The sequence below is a fragment of the Aythya fuligula genome, chromosome 11, assembly GCF_009819795.1.
Source record: "Aythya fuligula isolate bAytFul2 chromosome 11, bAytFul2.pri, whole genome shotgun sequence".
Classification (NCBI taxonomy): domain Eukaryota; kingdom Metazoa; phylum Chordata; class Aves; order Anseriformes; family Anatidae; genus Aythya; species Aythya fuligula.
This window is the reverse complement of record NC_045569.1, coordinates 19,594,991-19,622,153: the sequence shown is the minus strand read 5'-3', so window position 1 is coordinate 19,622,153 and position 27,163 is coordinate 19,594,991. Positions and strand designations below refer to the sequence as shown.

At 39.6% G+C, this 27,163-nt stretch overlaps 2 protein-coding genes and 1 non-coding gene across 5 annotated transcripts; 2 read left to right on the top strand and 1 right to left on the bottom strand.

Moving 5' to 3' along the window:
• The first annotated feature begins 1,382 nt into the window (after window positions 1-1,382).
• TIPIN (TIMELESS interacting protein) lies at window positions 1,383-8,725 on the top strand. Of its 2 annotated transcripts, none has more exons than XM_032195034.1 (7): window positions 1,383-1,596; window positions 2,628-2,721; window positions 3,566-3,641; window positions 4,654-4,776; window positions 5,303-5,357; window positions 7,089-7,283; window positions 7,435-8,725. In XM_032195034.1, the coding sequence occupies exons 1-7, from the start codon at window positions 1,464-1,466 to the stop codon at window positions 7,596-7,598; spliced, it is 840 nt and encodes a 279-aa protein (XP_032050925.1). In that variant the 5' UTR covers window positions 1,383-1,463; the 3' UTR covers window positions 7,599-8,725. The 2 variants fall into 2 exon arrangements, with proteins under 2 accessions (XP_032050925.1, XP_032050924.1); XM_032195033.1 differs by having other exon boundaries at window positions 5,303-5,366; window positions 7,435-8,723.
• LOC116493756 lies at window positions 6,169-6,304 on the top strand. Its single transcript, XR_004253793.1, has one exon.
• A 15-nt stretch (window positions 8,726-8,740) lies between the features above and the next one.
• Window positions 8,741-22,734, bottom strand: DIS3L (DIS3 like exosome 3'-5' exoribonuclease). 2 transcript variants are annotated; one of them, XM_032195031.1, is made up of 17 exons: window positions 22,570-22,734; window positions 20,243-20,396; window positions 19,319-19,447; window positions 18,540-18,675; window positions 17,352-17,528; window positions 16,638-16,716; window positions 15,818-15,997; window positions 15,124-15,293; window positions 14,162-14,323; window positions 13,195-13,442; window positions 12,513-12,605; window positions 11,298-11,831; window positions 10,739-10,893; window positions 10,456-10,631; window positions 9,998-10,143; window positions 9,302-9,476; window positions 8,741-9,226 (listed from the first exon to the last, which is right to left on the bottom strand). In XM_032195031.1, the coding sequence occupies exons 1-17, from the start codon at window positions 22,697-22,699 to the stop codon at window positions 8,915-8,917; spliced, it is 3,156 nt and encodes a 1,051-aa protein (XP_032050922.1). In that variant the 5' UTR covers window positions 22,700-22,734; the 3' UTR covers window positions 8,741-8,914. The 2 variants fall into 2 exon arrangements, with proteins under 2 accessions (XP_032050922.1, XP_032050923.1); XM_032195032.1 differs by having other exon boundaries at window positions 22,649-22,734.
• Window positions 22,735-27,163: the final 4,429 nt, after the last annotated feature.

Genomic DNA, 27,163 nt, shown 5'->3' with positions numbered 1-27,163 from the left:
CACAGGACAAAGCTCTGCTCATATCGACCAGCTGACATGGTGAAATTGTTAGCTCTAGCAAGTTCAGTTGCCATTACCTAAGAATTTAAAACACAGTTATTTCACATACAAAAAATAAAAATAATAATAAAAAAAAAAGCATTAAATACTAAGGAGAAAATTGAAGTGAAAAGATGCGTCACACTAATAGTTGTAAGTTTGATATTCAGGCTACATGCAAAACCTGATTCCTTTGCTGATAAACAGTTTTAATATAGAGGGACTATTAATTCCAATATAAAGAGCTCTCTATATAGAAATTGGATTTTCAGTAATTTTATTACATCTTTACAGTGTTTGGGATGGAAATTAGCAGCTCATGATCTATAAGAACTAGAGTTATCTTTGTGTGTATTTTTCATACTTTGTGTGCCACAGTTGAGGAAAAGTGGTCATATCTAAAAAGTTCAGAAAAATTGATTGAATGCCAATAAACCCATCAGCGTGTTCACTGTTATTATGTGTACTCCTGACTATAAAAGATGCTCCTGCATTTGGAAATACATCTTTTAAACACAGTTAAAATCGTATTGACTAAAGGGTAATACATTTATGCTTTCAATTTAAAGCGCATGTAATTGATTTTACTGTGTTAGATGGAATACATTAAATTAACAGGTACATTACCTACATCAAACTTGGAGAGGTACCAGAGAAACCCAGTTCCCTTAAGGCACTGTCGCTGACTTTGCTCTTTCTGCTCCATGAGGCCAGCAGGACCTCAGCCCCCCAGGCCATAGAATCACAGAACTTTTAAGGCTGGAAAAGCCCTCTAAGATCGTCTGGTCCACCCATCATCATACCACCAATGTGACCCACTGAACCATGTCCCCAAGCACCACGTCCAACCTTTCCCTGAACACCCCCAGGGACGGGGACTCCACCACCTCCCTGGGCAACCCATCCCAACACCTGACTGCTCTTTCTGAGCAGAAATGTCTCCTCATTTCCAACCTGAACCTCCCCTGGCACAAGTTGAAGCCATTCCCTCTAGTGATTCGTGGAAGAACTCTACAACTCAAAAGCAAAATGAGTTATAAAGCAGGTATGTGGTTTATTTCAGTGCCGGGCGTATGCAGCATAGCTCCCAAAGCTATAAATAACTTTATATATGCAGGATATATGTATTTATATATACATGTAACTTTATAACTCTCTCTCTATATGCATATGTATCTTTATAACTCATTTTACCCCGCTCCACCCCTCCCTTTCCCCTCAGCCTTTTGGCGCCAAAAGCGGCGCTCCAGCCTCCGCGCATGCGCCCTGCCCCGCGGCCGCTCTCCTCAGCGCCGGGGTCTCGCGAGATCGGCGGCTCTCGCGGTGCCTCCCCTCAGCGGGGACCGCGTTGAGGCGCGTTGCTACTCTTTTCAAACGCTGTGGTGGTTCCTGCGGGAGGAGACCAAAACCTTTCGTTTTTGGCCATGATCGACCCCTTGGAGAACAACCTGTTCGATCTCCCCGACTACGAGAACACAGAAGACGAAAGGTTCCCGCCCCTCCCGCCCCCTGCCTCCCCGGGGGCGGCTGGGGCTGACTGGGCTGAGGCTGGCGGAGGTAGGAGGGCGCCGGGGCTGAAACGGGGATTGTGCTGGAGCTTGCTGCATAGAAATAGTCTTGTATGGCTTTAAAAAAAAGCAGTCAATTCAAATTGAAGCTGTTCTTGATTCTGTGGATTCGTACTTGTGGGAAAAGTTCATTTTTGCATGTTCCGTGGAAGCGAACACGCGCGCGAGAATGTCGAGTGTAGCATTCCTGCTGGAATTGGGTAGTTTCTGTAGAACGTCTGACCTGGAAAACATCCAAGGCACTTCAGGACAGTAAAACAAATTATTTGCGTTTGAGAAGATCTTAGTGCAATCCAGTGGACTGAACAAGCTAATAGAAAGTATAAAGGCTTTATTTTTGGTGTTATTTATAGTCAATTATGAGTAAAAGTAACGTTAAGTATGTGTTTTCCTTTCAGTTCTGGATAGCTACAATTCTTTGATGTATGAAAAGTTCTAACTCATGAGTTCCTGATGCTCAGAGTATGAAAATGTTAAACAAAAAATCAGTGTAATAAATAATTCATTCTTAGATGTGATGGACAGCGGTACCTTGTCTGTTGCAGTCAAGCTAGCTCTAATCAAAAAAAACATTAACTTTGGTTCTTAAAATGAACACAATCAGGTGCCTACGTAACCTCTTTACTCTGTTTTTGAAGGCTGTACTAGAGTTTTGGCTCTCAGATTTCAGTGGAAACTTTGGGAAAGATTATTTATGTTTACTGATGTTTTGATTTTTTTTTTTCAACTTTTAGAATTGGCAGAATCTACTCTTGGTACACTTTTCACCAGAAATAAAGTATAAAAGTTCTAAAATTAGGTTGGCTGAAAGAGAAAAGTTTTCCTTTGCTAGAAAAGTTCATTCAGAATAGTAAGATATCTATTTTCTTACCAGACTTGCATGAGAAGGTAGATGAAATATTGCACTCAAATGCTTGTGACTTGCCCTTCAAATAGGGTAGAAACTTAAATTTTATGTAATGTAATTCCAGTTGATGCTATTTGTGCTGTGTACTTACAGTATGTTATTTTCTTTGTTAGAACCAGATGGAAACCAGCAGTCACAGACAAAGGATTCTTCTGTAGCTACACGGAAAGCAGTTAAAAGATCAATACCTAAATTAGATGCTCACAGGTATTATTGCATAATGTTTCTTTGAATTTGGTATATGTCTGTGGCATAATAACAAAAGTTACAGCAATATCTGCTTGGTCATAGCCAAGTCAAATATCAAGGAGTTTAGAGATGAAAGTGCTTGTGTGCTGTATCTCAACCTTTTATTTGTTGCTTACCTCTGTAATGCTATTGTTAGTCTTAACTTTCTTGAAGTCTCCTTGGGACTTAGTACGTGACTCATAATTTTGTTAATAGATATTAATTATTCATGCATAGGACTCTTCCAGCGTAGTATTGTGGTTTTCTTTAATTTATTTCAAGTGTGTTTCAAAATAAATTCTCAGTTAAACAGTGGCTGTAAATGTTAAAGTATGCTTAACACTCATCTTACTTACAAACTAGGTAAACTCCGTGTAAAGGATTTCAGTATTTTCCTTGCTTTTATCACCAAAACTGCTCTAAGTTCCTTCTTAGTGATGGAAAACATCTGACGTTCCAATTTCTTTCATTTTAAAGATACTGATGAAGTTATTCAGTGATACCACAGGTGGATGCTTTGGTCATGTGTCTAACAAGCTTTATTTGGGCAATATGGATACTAGAACTGACCATTCCATTTTCTTGCCATGTACCCAAAATCAAAAAGCAGCTTGGACTAGAAGTATAGGTATTATGAATTTTGAAAAACGTGTCGTCTTACAGCAGTCTTCATTGTATTTCCTTTGTTTTCTTAATGGCTTCTAATTCTGCATCTCTCTCAAATAGAGCTCTGTAGCTTTAGACAACGTAAGGGAATGTGGATTTTTTTGTTTGTTTTTATAACAAAAGAAGGTTGGTTTTCAAATAACTTCACCTGTTACAGGTTAGTTTCAGAAAGAGGACTTCCTGCCTTAAGACACATGTTTGACAACGTAAAGTTCAAGGGTAAGGGGCATGAGGTAAGACATAATGAACTTTTCAGTTATTTTCTGGAAGATTAGTTTAAATTGATAGATTTATTGCCTCTCTGTGGGGAGGATTGATATCAATCTCTGGTTAGCCAGTTATGTGCAAGGGGGCTTACTAACAGTATTTGTATGTACCCTGCTGGGATTTTTAGTTAGAAGCTTAAAAAAAAATACAAGACTACTTAACAAAAGAAATGTTTTGATATCAAAGCTTTTTGCCTCTCCTTCGAAGCTAGAATACCATGTCTCTGACTTTCTGTATTGTCCATAGAAAGAGATTTTGGGAACTGGAACAGGTTTATAAGACTTGCTAATATATCTGGAATGTCTTACCTTTTTGTTTCATGATTAATTTCCTCTGTAAGTGACAGTCTCCTGGCTGTTGTGACACTTGCATCCCAAAGTTTTTGATATTAAAAGTGTATGACATAGCAGTATGTTCTCTACAAACTGCTTTATTGTCTTGGATGTGCTTAGCATACACAGACATTTGCTGGCACGCTTGCAAGAATGCCAGTGTATCTCTGGTTTACAGAAAACACGTACAGTATAAAATTTCTTCTTACAACTGCAGGCACAGAGAAGCTGGACAATACTTTTAATCTGAGCAAAAATCTTTATCAGATAAGGTTATTTAGGTGTATGTCTTTCTGTGTGTTCTAAATATCAAAATAAATACCAGCTGTGCCCCATAAATATTACTTCTTTAGACTGAGATCACACCTAGGTTGCTGACGGGCAACTTTTCAGAAGCTATCAAGTGTTTCACAATATATGCAAATGCTTTCCCTGAGCTCTTATCACTGTTTTTCTCATAGCTTGAAATTGCACTCACAGACTTCATTATGGGAGGAATGATTACCCAAGCATTGATATTACTTACATTTTCAAGAGACTTTCAAGCTGCAGGTGCTTAATCTTTTTAGAAACATTACTATCGTGTTTACTTCTGCAGTCTGCTGACTTAACTTCTAACAGCTGGATATCTTGTTTTATGTTTAAGGCAGAGGACTTGAAGACGCTTATACGACATATGGAACATTGGGCTCATAGATTATTTCCAAGACTGCAATTTGATGATTTTATTGACAAAGTGGAGTCTCTGGGAAGCAAAAAGGAAGTTCAGGCATGTATTGTTCTTGTCAGTTTGTCTTCATGCAATGTGCAGTAGCGTAAGGAACAGGTTTAGAACAATTATACAGCAAAAGGTGTAAGTTATACATGCTGCTTAGGTGTATAATGTTATTTAAATTAATTTATCTCGTTCTAAAAAGTTATTTCCAGTATTTGAAGTATTTAAGGCATCTGGCATTTAGATATAGCCTTTATTTAATGTTTCAGAGAATCTGCTTCAACTTTTACAGGGCATCTTTACCAAAGTGATTTGCTGAAGAGTTCTGGAACTCTTTTTACATTTGAATCTGCAAAAGAAGACTTAGGAAGAATGCTGCTTCGTTTGGCTAAGGGACAGATTAAAGGCTAGGAAAACAAACCACAGCATTCAATTCAAGTTGAGGGTCAGACACATAATGAAGGGAATATTATTTTAGAGTAATAAAATGTAAAGAGAAATGCAAGTACTATTAAAAACATACCAACGTAACGTGAAAGATTTTGTCACAGGTGAAATACTAATTTCACTTGTTTTGCAGACCTGCCTAAAACGGATTAGACTTGATCTTCCTATTTTATCTGAAGACTTCACAGGTAATGAAGGTATGCTTGTTACACTGTTAGTTCAGTGGTTTAAAATTTTTTCTTCCCCTCTTACCAACTAGAAATCAATGCCCACGATACATTTTTATGTTTTAGAAGAAATTGTTGAGTGGTCCTCTATTTTAAAACCAGGCTTCTGGGGGGGGGAGAAAAAACAAACAAGTTTCTGTGAGACTCAGATCTACAAAACTGAACTGGTTCTCAGACTGAAGTGCTTTCTGTATGTGCATGAAGTGCATGGCATAGAGGAAGGAAATGAAAAGTGGGTATTACCACTGGTGGTGTTAGCAATGTTTTTGGAAAAAAAAATAAATAATCTTTGTCTTTCTACTACCGGTTCTTATGGTGAAGTCAGGATGTTGAGCCTTCTATAGGGAAAGTACTCACTAATACCTGTGGGCACTGGTGCGTGTGTCAGTCTTGTTGTGTGCCTATTGTTGAGTGTTCTTTCTTCTGATACCAAAATCTATCCACTTAACAAGTAAATAATTCAGGAGTCTCTTCTACTCAGATGATATTTTTTAGATAACTCAGAAACAAACAGGCTTTTTTTAGAAAGAGGGAGCAGAGTTCACCTAGTTGTTTGAAAGAAACCTCATTAGCAGAAATGAGAGAATTTTGTAGCCCTTCCTAAGGTCTGTTGCAGGGTTTTTTGCTTTTACTCTAATAAGTAAAAGCTGATTGCTCTTGAGACAGTTATCTACCCATTTGTCTAGTTTGTGTTCACACCTGGGGAATGAGTTACCCAATGCTACAGCCTTGCCCTACTTGTGGGTAAAACCGTGGGGGTGGTTAATGCTGTGTGGCTGTCTTTGCTGTTGACTGCATTTGCTGGAAATGGAATGCAGCCATAAGCAGCCACAAACAGTGAAGTAAATGGTTCCTGCCGACAGTGTCTGTAGAGTTATCAGATTTTCTGTGCGATGGTTCCATACATCTGTATTTCAGTGCAGTGCTGGTGAGGTCTTGAACCGTGTTAGCCAGTGTACTGCTACAGCCATCAGTCCTCAGTTGACAAACCTGAGTGGGTGTCTTGCAGTTTGAAATAAAAACTCAGTCTAGGGTATAGTATTAAAAAAAAACCCTTGTCAAGTACCTTCTGTGTTCATGGGCTTCGAGTACTGCGGAGGCACAAGCTTACTTGGCCTCAGGCACTCTTTCAAGAGAGTGCTCTGCCTTCTCTGTTTGTGGGTGAAGTTCTGTGACAGAATTGGACTGCCTCCATTTTGCATGTAGCAAATGAGTAAATATTCTGTAACAGTAGCACAGCAAACTCGAAACTATTTAGTGTCTGTGACGAATCTGTCTGATTCCTGGAACTACTCCTTCTACTTTCCAAAGGGATGGGAAGAAAAGTATCTGGTCTTTTGGTAAGAACAGCTTGAACTTACTGTCCCTTCAACTGTCAAGCACGGCTTACAATTGCTAACTTAGTACCCAGAGCTGTACTTCCCTTAAACTTGGGTATTTATTACTGAAGTGTGTCTGGGTTCTGATTTGTTTCCTATTTTGAGTATCAGGAATAGGGACCTAGACAGATAATTGCAAGTTAAAACTAAATCACGGAATGATCTTCAACTTTCATAATGATTTTAAAATGTAGAACATAATCAGAAATTATTTAAAACTCTTTGACAGATATTGAGCAGCAGAATCCTCTCCATGTTCAAAATACTGCTTTCTGCCCCTCCTCACCCTTTTACTTTTTCAATTTTTATCCAGATGGTGGAGGTGAAAGCAATGGACTGGATACAGCCAATGAAGAAGTGTATCCATGCTCTGGGAATGTAGAATTGGATACTCTGCCTGGTACAACTCTCACAGAAGAGCAACAACAGCGGATCAAGAGGAACAGGCAGCTGGCCTTGGAACGTAGGCAAGCAAAGATGCAGTGCAACAGCCAGTCGCAACACAACGGTAAGAATTCTGACTGAAGTGTTAAGCCAATAAGCTTAGGCAACTGAGCTCCTGAGTCAGGAGCCGTGATTCGAGTGACAGAAACTGCAGTCATTAAGCGCACAGCACCAGTGCTTTCTCACTGTGGGCCACCTTGTTTTTCGTTTAACAGAGCTCTCTCCTAGTTACCCAGAAGAGGAGGAGTTTAATACCCCAATTGCGCAGGGCCTGGCTGATGTCACAGAAGACCCACAAGTTGCTGTTACAGAAGCTGAGGACAGAGATACAGAACTGGAAAGTGCCAGTGGAACGCAGAGACCTTTTCCCAGCCCTTGAGCGACTTTCTTAGAACTGGTGGGGTGCTTCGGTTAAGTACTACCCTTCTTATTGAAAAGCTGCTGGCTCTTCACACTCCGACTCCAGAAGTGCAAGGAAGCCCTAACTGTGACGCCTGCGTGGCTGGGCAGAACTGATTTCTTCACACTGCCAATGAATTGCTCCATATGCTGGCAAACAGGGCGCCATCCTTCATCTGCATGTGGGACTTCTGTTATTGTTCACTGATGTTGTTTAGGAAATGGTAATGAGTTTTCTGGCCTACTCTGACCTGTTCTTACAGTTGATGTCAAACTGAATGAACAGGGATGTTGAGAGGTTAAGTTTGTATTCAGGTTTTTAATGGAAGATCTATAACAGGAGTGTTAAGTCTGGACAGGCACCCTGGATTTTTTTAACTCCTTTATCAAGTACCTCTATCTTGTTCTTACACAACAGAAGCGATTAAATTTCAAAGTCAAACCTGAAATTCTTGTATGAGGCTGTTACACTATGGGCACTGAAAACTTCCCCCTCCCTGGTGCAAGTCAAACATCCTTAGACAAGTACATCTTAGAGGACCATAGTTTGATAAATAAGCTGTCTTTCTTCATCTAGTCCTCTACCTTGAAGCTGTTTCATGTTCCTTTTACAATACTCTTTTTCCATCTTATGCAATAGCACCAACCCTAAAATAACCTTTTCTTTTGGTAGAATGAACACGAAACTAGTCCAAAGTTACCAGCATTGTGGTAAAGCTCTGGGATTGCCCTCCAGTAGCTTAGGGTAGGCCTGTTCATAACAAACTGAATTTCTGGAAGTTGAATTAAGACACGAACTGAAGTTAGGACAAGAACAGCCTTTACAGCAGCTGGAACAGGTTCATGTCAATAGCTGTTACTTTATGCTGGCCGGAGAACTGCAATTACCAAAGGCTCTAGATTAGCGTGACTGAGGGTGCTGTTTGTATGCTTGTAGTTACGAGTTAAACTTGCTAAACTGTGTTGGAGGGGAATTAACACCTCTAGTCAGTAGAAAGACATCAGGAAATAATTAAGTTTTAAGAAATTAGTTTATGAAGAACAAGGACAAGTAACTTTTTTGAATGGCAGCTGAAAGAATGTACTATACAGTCTTAAATCTAGAAGATTTATCGTGTATAAAATCTTTTAAAAAGTCACATGTATTCCTAATAAAAATAATTCTAATTTAAAATAGACATTTAGTTTACCTTAAAACAACTCAAATATTTAAATAGTTTTTTTTTTTTTTTTTTTTAGAAACTTGTACAAATTGAATGTGAGTAGAACATCAACAAGCATATGTTAGGTTACAGTTCAAGTTCTGATATCAGCTGAAACATCCAATAGAGCCAAGTCCCTGATCTCCTCTAGCAGCTGGTATAAGCTTGGTCCCTTTGTCTGGCAGTACTGCTGATACTCTTCCTCAATCACTTCAACTCTTGCTTTTTCTTGGGTGTGCCGGGCAGTTTCTGCAGACTGGCTGACTTCTTTTACCAAATCAGATTTCACCACATTGAAATTCTTCTGGGAAACCTCTGTGGCTGAAGTCTCGTACGGTGCATTCCTGATTATTTCAAGCTTGATTGTGTCAGCATGGCAGCGAGACGTCTGCACAAGTATTTTCACCTTAAAAGCAATTCAGTAATTATTTTATTTCTCATCATGCTATTTCCTTTTACTTTCTTCAGGTTAAATACTCACTGTTATGTGATCGAAAAGACTTAATGTAACTGAATCTCCAGTGGTTGTAGTGGAAGTAATTTTGTTTTGAAACCGCTGAAGCGATCCAGGCTTCCACTCGCAGCTTCTGTCACCTCGACAAGAGATGACTAAGCCTTCTTTGTTTTTCATATAAGCAGCACCTTTGATTCCATATCTTCAAAAAACATGAACAGAATCTTTTAAGAATTTCCACCCTTATCAGTTCTCTCACTAATTTTGAAACCAAAGGAGGACTAGTGAGGATTATAGGAAAGCAACAGAAAGGTACAACCAGGGTAGCTTGATAATCCTGCTTCAGGAGCACTTAATGTGTATTATCAAAAAAAGTAACCCAGCAGTATATATGAAAACAGCATGAGATGGTGAGTGAGGTTTTTCAAAAGCAGTGAAGCAGAAGTAAAATACAGTCAGTAATCCATTATCTGTAAGCCCAGAATGCCCAGATAATGGAAAAACAGCTTTGTAACGGGTTATTGGAACTGGTTCTCCATTAAAAATGAGTTAAGGTTCAGCAGCACGAGGGGAGAGGAAAACAGAAAAGCAGTCTATGATTTACAAAAAATAAAATAGCATAATCAGTCAATATTTCCTTTCTTAAGGACCAGAGGTGTCCTTACAGCATTCCAGTAATACTTGTGTCTTATTTTTAAACAGCCCCAACTCTAATGAACTTACCTTGGTACAAAAACAAGCACGCCATTTGTTCGAATTGAGTAGATAACACCATCTGCTATGCAGCGCTCATCTGTTTCTGGGGTTTTGTCTTTGAAGTACATGCACTGGAAGAGTTCAGTAGACTGTTTCTGAGCATGCTGGGCTGCCTGGGAGCACCCCCACAAAAAGAGAAGAGAAAACAGCCTACATAAATAATAAGCTTGTTTGGTTTCGGTCTTTATATTCATTTTTCCATGACTTACTCCCCTACACTCCCCAAAAAAATACATGTGAAAGGAAATCCTATCTGTGGTAAAGGTGAGTACTACTCTCAGAAGAAATGTGATAGTTAAGTTAAAAAATAATAATAATAAAAAAAAAAGTGATACTAGGGCATTGTAGTATCCAGAAGCTGCAGTCAAGACTGGTATTCCATTCCACTGGGCAGCAAAGACAGAGACGCACTGTGACCATCTTACCCTGTTCCTGTTATTAATGTGTTTGCACAGTTCCTCAAGATCCTTATTGCTGAGTACTTTATCCTTAACATCTTTAGTTTCCTTCAGAGTGGCTGCCATCAAGAGTCTGTGGACAACTATGTCAGCGTATCTTCTAATTGGAGAAGTAAAATGAGTGTACTTATCTAGAGCGAGTCCTACAAATAAAAAAGGAAGCAGTGAAAATAAGTCAAAGCAATCAACTGCCTCTCCCCAACAGTTCAGAAATATCATAAATAGCATAAAAAATAAGGTGACAGGATACCGTAATGATGAAACTCCTCTTCAGAACAAGAGCCAGTTGAGAAGTACAATGCATTAGACATTGCATGAGTGGCCATACATCGCAACAGTTTGTTTACAAGTGGATCCAATGGATCATCTGCTTTATCCAGGGACTCAGCCAATGTTTTGTTAGACCTGACAAAAAAGTGTTAATTCTCAATAAAGTTACACTGCCCTTATCCTAATAGCCTACAGTTAAGCTCCTGCAACTTGGAGAACGAAGGACTCCAGCAAAACCCGCTTTTGTCCAGAATGAAACATGCTGAGCTGCTCATAAACCCCTTTGTACAGCAGAGCTCAGCTGAGGGATGGAAGGGGGCTCCCGAACAAAATCACTGCCGCTGGCCTTCATGCTCTGGGATCTATCGAAATGATACCTCAATGTGATGAGGCTTACAGCCTTCTCATTAGATCTCAACATACACGTTCATTCTAAATTATTTCAAATCTTTTAAAAGACTGTACTGTAATGATTACAAAGCCGAATAGTTAATTGCTTTTCTCTAATTAAAGTGGTTAAGATAAGTAGCAAAAGGTACCGTGTGTCTATTGGGAAACCTTTGGCACTGGCACATTCTCGAAGTTCAGTAAAAAATTCCTGTCGTGGTGGAGGATGTTGACGCAGCAAAGCTTGATGAGGGAAGTTTTCTGAAATCTTTTTTGCCACCCAGTGGTTGGCAAGAATCATACATTCTGCTACAGTCTCATGCACCTCCAGTGGCTGCTTGGGGATGAGATCGTGAATGTTTTTTTTGTCATCCAGTTGCACTCGGATTTCTACCCCTTCTAGTTCTAGAGCACCACAGCTGTCCCGCTTAGCTCTAACGTGCCGTGCTATGTCAGTGAGTTTTGATATTGCCCAAACCAATTCATCCAATTTCTTCTTTCTCGTTCTTTCATCCAAGTCTTTCAGTTCCGGGATGTCATCAACAACACTTGTGTCTCCATCTAATAATCCCTGTGCTACTTCATAGACTAGCTTGTACGCAGACCGGATGATGGTTTTATTGTAGCAGACTCTCAGGATTTCATACGACTCTCTTTCTAGTTCCCACAAGACGCTTACAGCATACCTTAAAGAAAAAAAAAATCACAACGCTATAAACAGTTCTGGTTAGCTTCACATTTCAAGCACATACAACTGCTCCAAATTTACACATTTCATCCTGTGTTGATTTTTTTTTTTTTTTACTGGAAACTTTTTTCTTCATGAAACAAACCTGTGTTCAGCGATGCTGCTAAATAACACACTTAGCTTTCCGTTTTGTGCATCACTTAATAAATAAGAACCAACTACATCAGCAGTATTTTCAATCTACCTGTTGGGCCAGAGTGCACCTAAGATAGAAAGCCAAATCTCTTTTAAAGCACTGATACACTGCAACAGGTACTTTCATTCATATATTTTATTAGCTAGCTGTATCCACTGTGATCATATCTGCACCCTGCATATCCTCATTTTCGGCCAGCGAACCTACCCTGTAAATTATATATAAAAGAAAAGCAGGGTAACAGGGTAACAACACATTTGAGAAACAGGAACATATGCATTTTGGCAAGGTAAAGGATTACAAAGCAGTCGCCTTCCCTGAACATCATAGAAACAGAAGTTATTTTTAAACATACGTTATTCTTTCAGTTGAAGACTTAGTAACAATGCAAAACATGCACACAATTAATAAACAGAGAGACTGGTAGCAACAACTAAATTACTTGCAAAAATCTCTTTTGTCAGAAATATCACCAAATCTTACCTATCGACTCCACTAAGAAGAGAGCATATGTCAGCACTCAAGACAGCGGGCAGCATATCATAACGACGATCCGCCAAATAGTAAGTTGTTGCCCTGAAGAATAAAACACAGTCACTGTTCTTCTCACCGTGACTCATTGGTGTTTATCTGCCAAGCAGTTTGCAAAATAACTACGGCATCAGCAGAACGTGACACACAGTATGATTTTAGAAGGCTGTTCTTAACGTTATTCTTACCCAACACACACATGCGGTACTGAAATGAAATTATTCAAACGACTATTTGTGTAAGCACAAGCCTAAGTTTGCCTTCCTCTGTATCTCCCACTTGCAAGAAAGGCAGAGCTTGGTAGGACTGTACAAAATAAGCTCAGCTCAGAAGAGGTCATTTTAATGGCTATACAAATACCTTTGTTGGCCATTAAGTTTACATTTCTTTGTATCTACAGAAATACAGTATTTCTTTGTATCTACAGAGAACAATGCATTTCATAAAGTGATTCAGTAGTCTGAGTTCAAAACAGTGGTAATAACAGAAAAAAAGTATGGAATATAACATAAGGTTAAATATTAAAAACAAGAACTCTTCCAAAAGAATTAACAGAACTTCTCAATGTTTCTTCAGGATAGCACGGATAGAGGTTGGAAGTTTGTAATTTTTTAATTTTTAGAAAATACATTACCTTGCTTTTGCCTCAACATCAGTGTAAGAATTTGCTGCCACAAAGTAGGTTACGTCTGCAATGTGGACACCCAGCTCTAGATTCCCATTAGGCATAGTTCTAACAGATAGCGCGTCATCAACATCCTCACAGCCTTTCGGGTCAATGCTGAATATCAAGTGTGTATCTCTCAAGTCAAGACGTTTTTTTTCCTCCTCTGGATTCACCTTCCACGGATTCTTTGAAGAACTTGTGGGCATTTCGCTCATCTGTACAAAAACAGTGATGAACATACAGTTACATCTTTCCTATAAAATGAAGCCAACAAATCAGATTTAATTAGCCCTTGCTTTTGTAATCCATTGATAGTTCTGTGTTGGTGTACTTTTCCATCCCTGACAAATTTTTTCCTTGCATTTTCCAAGTCAGTCTACTACATTTACTTTCCAGAAAGTATAAAAGAGTATCTGAAAGAATGCTACATATATTATTATCAACTGATATTACTGCAGTGATATTGCAGCTCTGGCCAACATCAACACTGTACATTGTTTCTTACACTCTTTTTATTTTCTTCAATTAATTTTAGGTAAAAATCAAAATACTTCCCTGTGAGAGCTGTTTCCCATCCTGGTTGAGGACAAAAAGGATTTAAAGCAATGATTTCAATAGGTCTTGGCCTTTAGGATCAGTACTATAAACACATATAAAGACAATAATATCTTAACAGTCTACATCAAATTAGAACTACGAGTTTGAAATCTCCTTATACTGAACAGATTATCTTCAAATCATTATTGACTTGAAAATTCTTTGTATCTCTAGAACCACTGATATCCACAAGTAATTCCAGAAAAATACTCTAAAAATAGCTTTCAGTTTTCAAAAGCCTGCTGGCAATACGCTCAGCTGAAAGAGAGCCCCCCTCTTTGAGGAACAAGAGCCTAGAAATGAACAGAAAAGAATGTACCTAATCACAAAGACTAACCTGGATTTCTGAGAAAGGGGCTACAGAAATGCTGTTCTCCACCAGAATAGCTGCAATTTCCCCTTCAAGATCTCCAATTCTTCCCAAAACCCTCACAAAGTGTCCATTTGGATATACAGAATTTGATTCCCAAGAATCAATGCGCACAACAACTCTGTACTCCTGCAGCAAGACAATTCTTCTGTTAAAACAGCAATCTGCTCCTGACGAGCAATCAATATAAACATTCTTCAGAGGCAAACATAGCAATCCAAAGAGACAAGCCACAAGCAACTCTAAAAACTCTTCAGAAAGGAAAAATAAACCCCTGATCAGAAGCTTACTGAGAATTACATTTATTTCCCAATAAATGACTCATTTGGGTTCATTATATAAAAAAAAATCTCTATCTTGAAATAAATAAATATTGAGGGGAAAAAAAAAAAAGACATAACCAAGATGTAAACAAGTATTCCTATACCACAGAATACAATTGGAATTTACAGCAGCTAGGAATGGACAAGGCCATGTTTCTTGCTTCTACAGGAATGGCTGGCTAATCATCATCGTTCATTAGCAATTTGTTGAAAAGCTCTCCTTCGTACTTTCACCAGTTATATATAGTCATAGAGCCAATAAAGCTGCAAGGGCTATTGCATTTCAGACCCCTAATATGACTCTGAATTTATCAGGAAACAAAACAGAACAAAGCAACAAAAATACACAAAGCGAGCAGTGTACAAATGCTCAGGGTACCGGGACTGTGGTGCATCCAGAACTGCCATACGCTTTATTACCTGAAGGTCACAGTTTTGACAGGAATTGGACACATTTCTTCACATTGAACTGTGTCCTGCTTTCACAAACCTAACTTGATTAATAGTTCTCTACCTGTCTTTTTGCCTTGAAAACATCATGAGAGCATATAACACCCAGGCAATTTTGTAGGAATACAGAACTGAGAAACGCTTCTGCCAAATTACCTGTAGTGCTTCAGCTTGCTGCGTACTGATCCGGATTTTGGGAATTCTGTAGTCCCAAGGTGTAACAAGGATTTTCTGAGCATTTCTGCCCTGGGACTGGCTTTCTTCTTTAGAAGGGAAAGTGACCACATAATCCCTCCAGTTCTTTTGAATGATTCCAACAACTTTACCTTTTAATAAGGGACATTGTCGGTAGTACATTAAAGAGTTAAATAGGGACATGAAAGCAAACGCGGAAGAGGTATAGAAGATCCCTTGCTTTGTAATATGAACTAATGATTTCCACAAATCTGTATTATAATTGCTAACAACTTATATTATGCAGGAAACAATACAAGTTTGTAATAAATTATCGTTGGCACATCCATCTTTTAATGAGCTTTTATTCCTGTGGATACTAACGAAGACTAACTTATTGTATAGATTTAAATTGATATAACACATAAATTATTCAGCGAGATTCTCACTACTACCAAAACATGTCTAAGTCTAGTAAAAAATAAAGAAAATATTTACTAGCAAAGACCAAAATTAAACAGTATTTTCTGGTAGGAAGAGAACTAATCTTGAACTTCTAACTCTAACCTCAGCACACTTATAAGATGCAGGGAAGGGACTATAAAACAAAGACTACAATACAGATCAGAAGGTGAGGTAATCTTAATAAAATATTGTATCATTCTATCTACTTTACCTGTGGGCATAGGATCACCAGTGGTGTCTGCAGGTGCTTTATCCTCTGTCTCATTTTCACAAAGGGCAACAATCCTTCCTTTCCATTCTTGCAAAGGCAGTAACTCTACAGCTACCACATCACCGTGGATTGCACGATTTCGAGCTCTGGCCCCATAAATAAGGATGTCACTTTGAAGGTCTAAATTTAAAATAAAAATAAAAATGAATAGAAATAGGAACTACTAAAAAATTCTACATTTGAACATTTGAAAGTATTTACTAGTGAAAGCTGAGACAAAATACTTGTGCAAGCAAAAAGTGCTGTTCCCTCAAAGGTAGTAATTACTAACTCATACCAGAAAGACAATACCGGTGTTCTGATTTGATCCTAAAAGCATTTTTCCTATTACAATCACAATGACCAGCTCCCTAATCCTGCCAACATCTATGCAAACACGTATTTCAATCAAATGAGTGGTCATATGAAGTTTGAGCAAGCACAAATAAAACAATTTGCATCAATATTTAACTTCAGAAAAAGTCTAGAGACACTCATTAGTAGGACAAGAGTCCAAAACACAGCCAAAGGTACTAAGAATGTGGAAGGAGGATATACAGGGTACTGTCTTCTCAGGAGGTCCGATCTCTGGGTTAATCTCTAGCCTCCTTTCTAGCCCATAAAGGGAAAAAAAAAAAAAAAAAAAAAAAAAAGCATTGCAATATCTGAGCTTTCATCTTGATTAATAACTGAACATCTCTCTCTATATATGGTGGAGTCACATAAAAAGCACAGACAGCATCAAGAAGTCATTGAACACATCCTCTCATTGTCTTTTCACCTGTTTCTTTGCTGCCAAATCCCTGAAGTCGAACAAAAGCTTCCAATTGTGCTCGATGCTTATTGACATTCAGTGTACCCTAAAAGTAATAAACCAATAAACAGAATGAAATAGCCACATCTCTAAATAGCAAACTTTAAAGTATATGTTTTTGTTCTTCCAACAATTTTTAGATAAATTAGTTGTTTTCATTGATATTTAGGTTATGTTGAACAGGACTGTACTCTCTACAGAGAGAGAACATACAATGCAGACCTTTAAGCACTCCCTTCTGTAAAGGAATGGCAAGTTCTTTTAAATGCTCAATTTAACCTAAGGCGGTAAAGGTCATTTTATTCAAATCGCAGACAGTGTAAGATTACTTTTGTTGCCTGCCCTAATACTGAATCTCCACATCTCAAGAAAAAAAGAAAACTCAAGTCTATCTGTTCACATTCTGTTTTCACCTCACTAGTGAAACAGTCAAGCAAAGAACAAATTACTGCTTCTAATTCTTTAAATTATTTCTTAACTGAAGCCCACCAACAATTAAGGCCCTGACAAGCTAAAAAACTGTAAATTCACTTCACTGAGATATAGACTGTGTGCAAATGAAGTAAGAAATGCTGCCCTCATACAGCATTATCTATATTTGAGAATTAGATACAGTTGTTCCATATCACACGTGGCACAAGACTGCATCTTTCAGTGTATAATCTCTAAATAGCAACTGACCTGAATATATCTTCCAGATTTGATCCCAGCCTCCAGTATTTCCATGGGTAAGTGCTCAGGATATTCTTTTCCATTGTTTTCTTGGCTTTCAGTCTCCCGTTCATGCCGAGCTTGAACTATAGAGTCAAAGAGTTCGTGGGCAGCCTTTAAGTCAGGCCAAAAGTTATCCAAATAATTCTGTATGCACATATATTAACAAACAAGAAAAGATTTAGAGGTCACTGTTATTTTAATAATGCTTTATTTGAAAAGCCTATTATAAACGAGCTGTCTCATGCACTCATGAGGTGTCTAGTGCTTGCTAACACATGCTCAGACTGCATTTCCAAATGGTAGTGATGTGTCTGCTCTAAATACCACAGATCTGTTCCAGATTCACCCTAAGCCATTTGGTAAATATAACAAAAGAGATATGACTGTTAGGAAAACATCCTAAACTAGAGATTCTCAAACTTCTGCTAGCAATATACCCCATCCAAGCTACATAATTATTGTAAAGTGCCACAGCAAAATCGTCAAACTGGCAACCCACTATTATCTGTATGAATTTTGTATGATTCTCTGTACTACATTTGAACCACACTCAAAGGAACAATTTGAGCATAGTCATTTTTATACAAATTTGAAGTAAATCTGGTTGGTTTTACTTAATATCCTATCACGGCTAAACATAAACATCCTATCCATGTATCCAGCTGAATACAAGCCGTATCAGAGATCAACAACTAAATGACAAATCAATTATCTTCTCATGCATCAGTGTATCCTATATAGTCAAGGCTAACACATGCTGTCAGAATAATGCTGAATATTTCGGCTACTTCTGTTTATGGAATGCTTGCACTACAAATTTAGACATGTGGCTGAGGTAACCTATTATTGGTCACGGTGCCAAATTCTTTAAAAACAAGGAAAACAATAAAAAGGGCTCCTAAGAAGGATGATCTGTATCTTTAAAGCTGCTGCTTTTCTTTTCAGTTCTCTGCTTTGCTCACTCACCATTTTTAATGACATTCCCATGTCAGACATCTTTGCTATCTTTGAGAAATGAAGTCATGAGTTAGCATTGTAGAATTTTTACATGTAAACTCCGAAATGATTTGCACTATACATTGGGCTTTAAAGTACTTGCTTTGTCATTTTGATGAAGCACCAAGGCAACCTTCTTCTATTTTCCTGGCATGTTACCTTGAAGGAAATCACAAACACTCCTTCTGTTTCATTTCCGTACTGCCTGATAGCATCTTCATCTTCTGTTACCATAACAACTGGCATCTGACCCAAGCAGTGATTGTAATACCAGACTGCTGCATTGTAAATACTCCTAGAAAAGCAAAGTTTGAAATAAGACTCCTGGTATATCTCATTTGCTACTTGCAAGACATTTGCAGACTTTGTATAAATGAGATTTTGGTTTTACACTTATACCTGTGAGATACATACAACAAGCTACATAAATTTTTGAGGGTATAAAGTTTATGTGCCACACAAGAGCACTGAGAGGACAGAAAAAGAAAGTGCTTCCTCCCCAGTACATCTGTATGTGCCCCAGCTGAAACATCACATATTATTCCTCTGAATGAATACTTGGAAAAATCTAATTGGAACTGCCAGGAGTCCAGCTCTGTGGGGTTTGTAGGCTATGAGACACTACATCTAATGGGATCTAAAGTGTTCTGTTTATTATGCTAAAGCACCCTGTAAAATGGTTGTCCAACTTTAAAATGATCAATGCTTTTTATTTTAGCATTATTGCATTTAATTAACATTTGGCTGTTTTCCTCTGAAAACAACGTTGAAACTTTCTTAATCACAAAAGGACATTCTGGACTTTTATAATTATTGTGAACTGTTCCAGAGCTAAGCAGAGGAAGAGCATGAACTCTTACATAGCCAGTGTCTACTAATATTTCTACGTACAATGTCATGATGTTATTCAGTGTAGTACTATGCAAGTTAAAGCAAACCTGGTCTGCCATTTCTCCATCGATTCTCCCTTCTCTCTTGGCTGGTATGAATGCTGGTGGAATTCATTAGCAAACACTATACAGTCATGACGGGCATCCTTCACTAGATTTCGCAACTTGTTGTACTGTCTGGAATACAAAAAAAAAGATCAATATAACATTGTCAAAAGAAAGCATGGGAGTATTTTAATTCCAGCTGAAAATATGACTGAAAAACTCAAGGAAAATTACTATAATTCATAAAGAAATGCATTTATTAAATTCTGCAATTGACAATAAAACCTAAAAAACCATCTGTAAGCAAGCTTTTCTAATTTTCATTATGAATGTTTCTGAGTTTTAAACATAGTTGTTTTCCAATGAGCCCCACAAAACACTGTAAATGTTCAGGAGCTTATTTTATTATTTCTGAGACAAGACATATTTTTTCAAAGATGTTTATGCTTTATTAATCCTGGAAGACCTTGATAGCAAACTACACTCATATGCCACAGCAATATGGTTTGTGTCTGATAAGGTAAGTACCATGTACTAGTATTACTTGCTCCTCAAAGACAAGTGCTCAATCCGTAATACAGCAGGAACAAAACCACATGCATAATTTAGTTGTTGCATACAATACATCATTACTGCAAATTCTCCTTAATTCCTGTAACAAGCCATTTGATTAGTTAATAATGTTACAGGCTTAATATTAATATTCACTATTAAGTGAAAAATATGCCAAGCATTGACGCCTACGGATCACAAAGGATCACAGTTCTTTCTCTTCTGTAAAATCATATTAAGACACTTGAAAGACCTGAAAACAATTTAAGCACAGCATTTTGCTGACTTTGGGAAGCTGTGCTTAAATATGTATTTTACAAACTTAATATGTTACTGCAATCTATATTAAAAAATGAGTTATTACAGGATAAGTACCTGCGACCTTTTTGATGTTGCACAGCTTGACACGCTGTTTGCATGAAAATAATACCTTTCAGCTCAGGAAACTCAAGAACCTCAAGGTAATCTTGAACAACCTTCCAGTCTGGGACAACGTAATGAGTCACATCATCTGATAACAATTTGCCATCTAAAACACAATTCAGAGGTTAAAGGTTTAAACTTTCAGTTGCAATACACTCTCTTAAAAATGCCTTCAAATGCCCAGACATTAGAGTTGTGTGTCTTCAAAGGTATACATATGTATTTTTCTGATGAACAAAGTTATAATGACTTCTAAAGTACAGTTCTGCAGTACAATCTCTACGATTTGTGACAGAGCCCTTTTGCTATCCATGGATGCCAAAATATAGGGTAAATTCCATCCAAATGTGTGAAAAAGATGCAATTTTATTGGGAAAGGAAGTTACTTGAAGTGTAACATTCCTTTTTTTTTTTTTTTTTTTCTCTGCTTCCACATGAAAAGAGAGACAATATATCTACCAGAGAAAATCTTTTCATGGAATTATTCAAAGGATGTACTGCTTCCACAGATCTCTCTATTCAACATTATCCATTTACAGCCAGCTCTTTTTGTGCTCCTTCGAATAAAAGAATACAGATAAGAGAAGACATTCTCAAATCTAAACTATTACCATCATTGCCAATTCTCTCTATTAGAGACTCCATCCCTTAGGCATACGCCATCAAAATATCACAACAAACCCCTCATAGATTAAATCTTAAAATGTCCCCCCAAATTAATTCGTTTAATTACTTTAGATATTTCAATGATTATCCACTAAACTTTTAGCTGGCAGGCATTAACTCCTCTGTATTTTTTCTCAGTATCTATTCATCCCTTACAATATTATAGGAACAACTGCTGAATTCAGTGCAGGCAAATTATAAAGAATAAAACTACACAGATCTTGACAAGTCGGGTTATTGTCATGAATTTCTTAGAAGCTGTCACAGGACAAACCGTCTATTAATTGTTATCACTAGAAGTTTGATTCCAGTAAGCACGATTCTGCATACCGTAACAAGGCTACATCTCATTCTGAAGGTATATAATGGATGATGGCAGAATGCACATAGGAAAGCTAATATTTATTAATAATTCAGAAGAGCATTAAAACTGAAGTGTCACTTGAAGAGTTATGTGATCTGCTCACGTTAAGCTATCCTTTTCTAACCCATACATCTAGATCAGAATAACTTTTAAGTAGGAACCGCATGCCATTAAAGGTATCTATAGATTCATGATTCATGATTTATGTAGGCGGTTTCTCTCAGCACATAAAGAAAGTCTGATCAGCACAGTGTGTAGAGTCAGGAATAAAAATAAATGTTCTCCTTACCTCTGAGTTACCTGGAATAATTATAAAGGGACATATTCTGACACTCATCTACAGCACAATTTATGTTCAGGCCCAGAAGAGGGAAAGTTAGGCATGGGGAGAGAGGTAAGACTTTTGTCTGGTATGTGTCTGTAATTTATCCTTAGGGAATTCAGAACTAAATTCAATATGCTCCTCTACAGCACCGAGATCCATAAGGGAGCAGAAATTATAACTAGTCCTGACACCCTAGATCACAATAACGAACAATTATGCTTAATTAATTAACAGAAATAACTGCTGATGCAGAATAACAAATGCTTCATGATAACCCCTTGGCTGCATCAACAGGTAAGGCACACAACGTAGCTCACGCTATAAAGCAGCACCCTGTAGAAATTAATGTACATGTAAGAACTTTTTTAAAAGCAAAGTGCATAAATGAAATGTACATGTAAAAGGTGTTTTTAAAAAGCAAAGTGTGAAACATGGGCGTTTTCTGTTACACCTCCATGCCACTTCAGCCTTTTACCCCGGTCACCAAGCTGCTGCCAGTCAATTCCTGCATCAACCCCCGTCTCTTTTCGGTTCATTTTTTTCCTCCCCTAATACTCCATTTACTCCTGACTGGTTTTGCCTTGAAGCAGCACTCCCCCCATACCCCCGAGCTGCTCATTTCCCCCCTGCTCCGTGTGCTGCCGCCCCTCACACCACCCCTAAAGCTCAGGACGGCAGAGGGAGGATTCCAGCTTTTAGAAAACTTTCCCCCTGCCCCATCTCCCCCCTTCCCCGGCTCCTCGATGCCCTTTTCTCTCCTCAGCCCGCCACTACCCCGCCGGTTCCTGTCAGGCCCCGCCGGCGGCGGGCTGAGGCGCCCCGGGACGAGCCCGGGCGCCCTCCCTCAGCCCCCGGAGCTCGGCTCCCTCAGCCCTCGTCCCCCCTTCCCCTTCCTCCCGGAGCCCTCCCCGCCGGCCCGCTCACCGCCGGGGCAGCCGGCCCGGCACAGGGCGCTGCGGCACGGCACATCGAGCCGCAGGTAGTGCTCCCTCACGACGCGCACCGAGCGGCCCTGCTGGCTCCGCAGCTGCAGGACTTTCTCCGTACGGAGCATTTCGGCCGAGACACGGCTCGGCCAGGCCCGGCACGGCCCGGGGCTCGCCGCCCGCCTGCGCACGGTGCGAGAGGCGGTGCTGCATGGAGAGGGAGGGACGGAGAGGAGCGGAGGGGAGGGACGGGAAAGCGGCGGGAGGCGATGCTGGGGCCGGCCTGAGGGAGCGGTGTGGAGGCGGAGGGGCTGGGCTGAGGGGGAGCTCTGAGGGCAGGCGGGAGCGGGCTGAGGGAACCGGGCTGGAGCTGAGGGGAGTTTCTGAGGGACGGGCAGTGAGGAAATGAGGGGAGATTCTGAGGGAAAGGCGCGAGCGGGCTGAGGGGAAATTCTGAGGGAGAGGTGTGGAAAAGCTGAGGGGAATTTCTGAGGAAAAGGTGAGAGTGAGTTGAGGGAACTGAGGCTTAAGGCTGGCGAAGTTCTGAGGAATAGGCAGGAGCCAGCTGAGGGAATTTGTGAGGCACGGGTAGTAAGGAGCTGAGGGAGTTTCTGAGGAGGATAGGCAGCAAGGAGTTGAGGGGAGATTCTGAGGGAAAGGCGGGAGCAAGCTGAGGAGAAGTTCTGAGGGAGAGGTATGAAAAAGCTGAGGGGAATTTCGGAGGAATATGTGGGGCTTAAGCCCGGGGAAGTTCTGAGGGACAGGCAGGAGCAAGCTGAGGGACAGGTAGTAAGGAGCTGAGGGGAGATTCTGAGGGGCAGGCGGGAGTGAGCTGAGGGAATTTGTGAGGCACAGGTAGTAAGGAGCTGAGGGACTTTGTGAGGGACAGGCCAGGGCGAGCTGTGGGGAAATTCTGAGGGAGAGGGGTAAAAAAGCTGAGGGGAATTTTTGAGGGAGAGCCAAGAACAAGCTGAGGAAACCAAAGTGGCAGCTGAGGGGAGGCTGTGAGGGGCTGGGGAGCAGAACAGGAGAGTGCCCGGTGCTGGGCCGAGGGACATCCCCAGCTTGTGTGGCTCAGTGACCAGAGGAGACGGGCTCCCTTTCAGTGAAGGAAGACAGACAGATCTGGGGATCATTAGAGAACATACTGAAAAAATGGCTGGGATGCCTGTGGAAGGTGGAAAAAAAGAATCTGCCCTCCATTAGGCTGCAGTGTGTGGTGTGAGGCTGGGGGGTGTGGTGAAGATACGTTCAGGGTTTCTATGTTTGTTTTTAGGCCTCCTAATACAAGGGCAGACATGATTTGTGTTGGAGGCACCGGGAGACTGGAAAGGCTCCAGAGAAGAAGAAGAAGAAGCTGTCTTGCTATGCCTAAACTAGTCCTGCATAAATGCATGTGTGTGAACCTCCATGGTCATTCATGGCATCTCCCAGGAGCAGCCCCAGGTCTGTGAGCTAGGGAAGGTGGCTGGGGTGAGCAAGGGGTGCAGGCAAGCCCTAATGTCAAACGATTGACAGTAGGCACTAATGTTGTTCCTCACATTTACAGAGGAAAGATGATAGCAATGAAAGATTAATTCTTGCTCAAGATGAAACAAAAGCAGGGGAGGATCATGAGTGCAACACAGTGTTTCTGGGTCCCAGTCAGGGCTCCTTAAAAGACTGTGATGCAGCTAGTGTGGCATTTTGGGGATGATTTTGACAATAAAGAAGCATTAATACGTTTTCAGAAATGCCTACATCATAACCTTATTTGAACAGAATATGTGGCGCAAACTATTTGTCCTTACGAGGAGAAAAGACTGGGAAAGAGCCAAGGCCGTATGTCACTGTATGTTCCTGTTTATTCTACTTGCTTATTTTTCACATATTTTATAAAATGTGTATCTCCAATGACTAATACTTCTGAGTAACCAATTGGTGCCAGTAAATGGAAGTACCATCTGTAAGAAACTGATTTGTAGAAGCCAAGTTCTCAAACATATGAGGAGGAGGAGGTGTTATAACTTAGTGAGAGACGACTGAAGTGTGGACTTGGTTTTGGTAGTCTAGATGATTTTAGATGCGTTATGTAAGCAGGATGTGAGAGGAAAGGGGAAATGGAGACCAAAATGATGGAGCTCTTCTTCAGTAGGAACAAAGACAGGGTAGCCAGTGGTGACAGAAGGGGGAAGAAAAAGACAACATTTTTGGGAAAGATAGTGAATTCAATTTGAAATGCAGCAGCTGCTGCCTGCTGTGACATGGTGAAGAACGCAGTTCCGTGTGCCTACTCTGTGTCATTCAGTGACTGCAATAAAAGTAAGGTTAATTAAATGAAAGTGACTGAGATCACTTCTCTAATTTGTTCACCGTTTCACAGAGAAAAATATAAGACCTTTGGGCTAAGTTCATGCACTGCTGATACTGCTGAGGAGCTGCATGCTTATTTCTAATATACCAGTTAGACATTTTTTTCAAAGTTTCAGTTTCCCTCCTCCCTTCCTTCTTCTTTTGGAGAGCAACCTCTTAGAAGTAAAAGTCAGTCTAAGGTTGAGTCACTAAAGGTAAGAGAAATGTTTACACTTCATCTGAGTTTGTCCTAATGAGGTCAGAGTCAAACTTCTGTGCTGATCTGGTAATTGGTTTTATATATGGCAAGAAGTTTGTGCAGGGAAAAACAGAACTAACAGGATCACAGGAGCATCCTTAATTGTTTTGAAATAAAAGCTGCTAAAGAGTTCAAAATAATAGAATCAGAAGATCTCAATAAATGTCAAAGAGTGAAGGTGGAATGCAGCACAGCTGCAGACCAGTGAGACATACATTTTTTCATAGTTTTCCTTTAAGTGTTTGAGAAACAAAACATGGCAGAGCACATCCAAAGAGAGCAGTATAAATATTTCTTCTCATAGAGTATGCCTTACTTCATACAGTGCTCCCCTGGATAACAGTAGTAAATACTAGAAAAGCTTTTGTTTTATGAGTGAGAGAAGTCCTTTAAAGTTCAATTACATGTTTGTTCTTGCCTATGTTGAGAACTGTGAGCCTCTCAGGAGGTCTCTCCCTGCTTGGAAAAACATGTCAGGAGAAGCAGTGCAGAATTTCAATGTGGTACCTTTCGACAGAAGTTGCTCGGTGTTTTGGCAAAGAAATGTGTCGGGTCATTGGAGAGTACCAGCTTTTGGCTCAGGTTTCCCAAGCTCGAAGCATGACTCATCTTACAGATGGCTGACAACAATATGACCTAGGAAACTAATTTTGAACACAGAAGTAGAACAGTTTATTTTGTAGGTTATTAGGCATCTATATGAGGAAATGGAACATGTACAAGGCAAGAGCAAGTATTCACACTCAGGTGTGATACATTGTTGGCTGTTAAATGTAGTGCCATTTCACTTGCTTACCAGTATTTTTCAGTTGGCACCACACAGGTGAGCCTTTTAATGTACCTGACTTCCTGTCATGGCAAAGCAACAGCTGGGTTTTCTTCTTGTGAAGGGACTTGTTCCTCAGCTTTGTAAAACCTGTGACTACACGATACTAACTCCCTCCCTCCCTTCCCCATGTTATGAACTAGGCTACATAGCTAAATGGGGATACATAAGCCAAATTTGTGTTTATATTTAAGATAGCAACGGAGAAATATATAAAAATGCATATAGAAAATTATCTTATGGTCAGCTGCTGTGCCTGTAAACACAACTCTAACATAGGCAACCTAACGGTGGGGTTACATAAGCTATGAGGTCTGATACAGGCTGACAAAAAATCATGAAATGACAAGGAGAGTCAGAGTATTAAAGTCCAGGATTCACACAGTTCTGGAATCAATAGCAATCTTATTTTTATATATATTTTTTTTGAAAAATACTTTTTTTCTCTCCAAGAACTCCATCACCTGGGTAGAGGATACAAGATTTGATTGTCTTATAGTGTATCTTTTGAAGTTGGTTCTTCCATTTTTAAAGCACTTTTGAAGCAACTGGCAGTTCAGTATCTGCTTCTAACTCCAATACAAAACTGAATAAATGCTTTATTTTCTCCTGGAGATTCTTTCTCCTGGATCGTTGGTTCAGTAAAAGCCAAATATCATAAAAAATAGTACCCATATCTGGTCTGAGGATTAGTATGCCACTCCTTGCTCTTGTAAAAATGTGTAATACAGTTCTCACCTAGCTGTACTCTAGATGCCAATACTTACTGTCTTTTAAGGATTTAGTCTCCTTCATACTCTGCAGCAGAGAAGTGCTAATAAGAGAAGTTGACTGTTTTCTGAACAAAGACCATATAAAATCAAGATCACTGCCCGTAGCTCTTACATTTGGCTGCACTTCCAAAGTAGAATTCTTTGCCTTCATTTGTGGGAAAGCATATAAAAAGTCCCTCCATTTGTTAGCAAAAGTGATAAAATATGCATAAATGTCATAGCTGAAGGTCTGGGGATTTTATTATGTTAGATCAGAATGGCTCTGGGTGATGGAGCACTGGAACAGGCTGCCCAGGGAGGTTGTTGAGTCTCCTTCGCTGAAGATGCTCAAAGCCTATCTGGATGCCTGCCTGGGCAACCTGCTGTAGGAAACCTGCTTTGGCAGGGGGGTTGGACCTGATGA

What these genes read in the sequence shown, in the direction of transcription:
- DIS3L (XM_032195031.1), bottom strand. Translation starts at nt 22,699, where the DNA reads ATGCTCCGTACGGAGAAAGTCCTGCAGCTGCGGAGCCAGCAGGGCCGC. An exon ending in CCGGGCCGGCTGCCCCGGCG is followed by an intron (nt 20,397 to 22,569) that starts GTGAGCGGGCCG and finishes ATTGTGTTTTAG; the next exon opens with ATGGCAAATTGTTATCAGAT. An exon ending in TGGTGATCCTATGCCCACAG is followed by an intron (nt 15,294 to 15,817) that starts GTAAAGTAGATA and finishes CCTTATTAAAAG; the next exon opens with GTAAAGTTGTTGGAATCATT.
- TIPIN (XM_032195033.1), top strand. Translation starts at nt 1,464, where the DNA reads ATGATCGACCCCTTGGAGAACAACCTGTTCGATCTCCCCGACTACGAG. An exon ending in TCAAGGGTAAGGGGCATGAG is followed by an intron (nt 3,642 to 4,653) that starts GTAAGACATAAT and finishes TTTATGTTTAAG; the next exon opens with GCAGAGGACTTGAAGACGCT. An exon ending in AGACTTCACAGGTAATGAAG is followed by an intron (nt 5,367 to 7,088) that starts GTATGCTTGTTA and finishes ATTTTTATCCAG; the next exon opens with ATGGTGGAGGTGAAAGCAAT.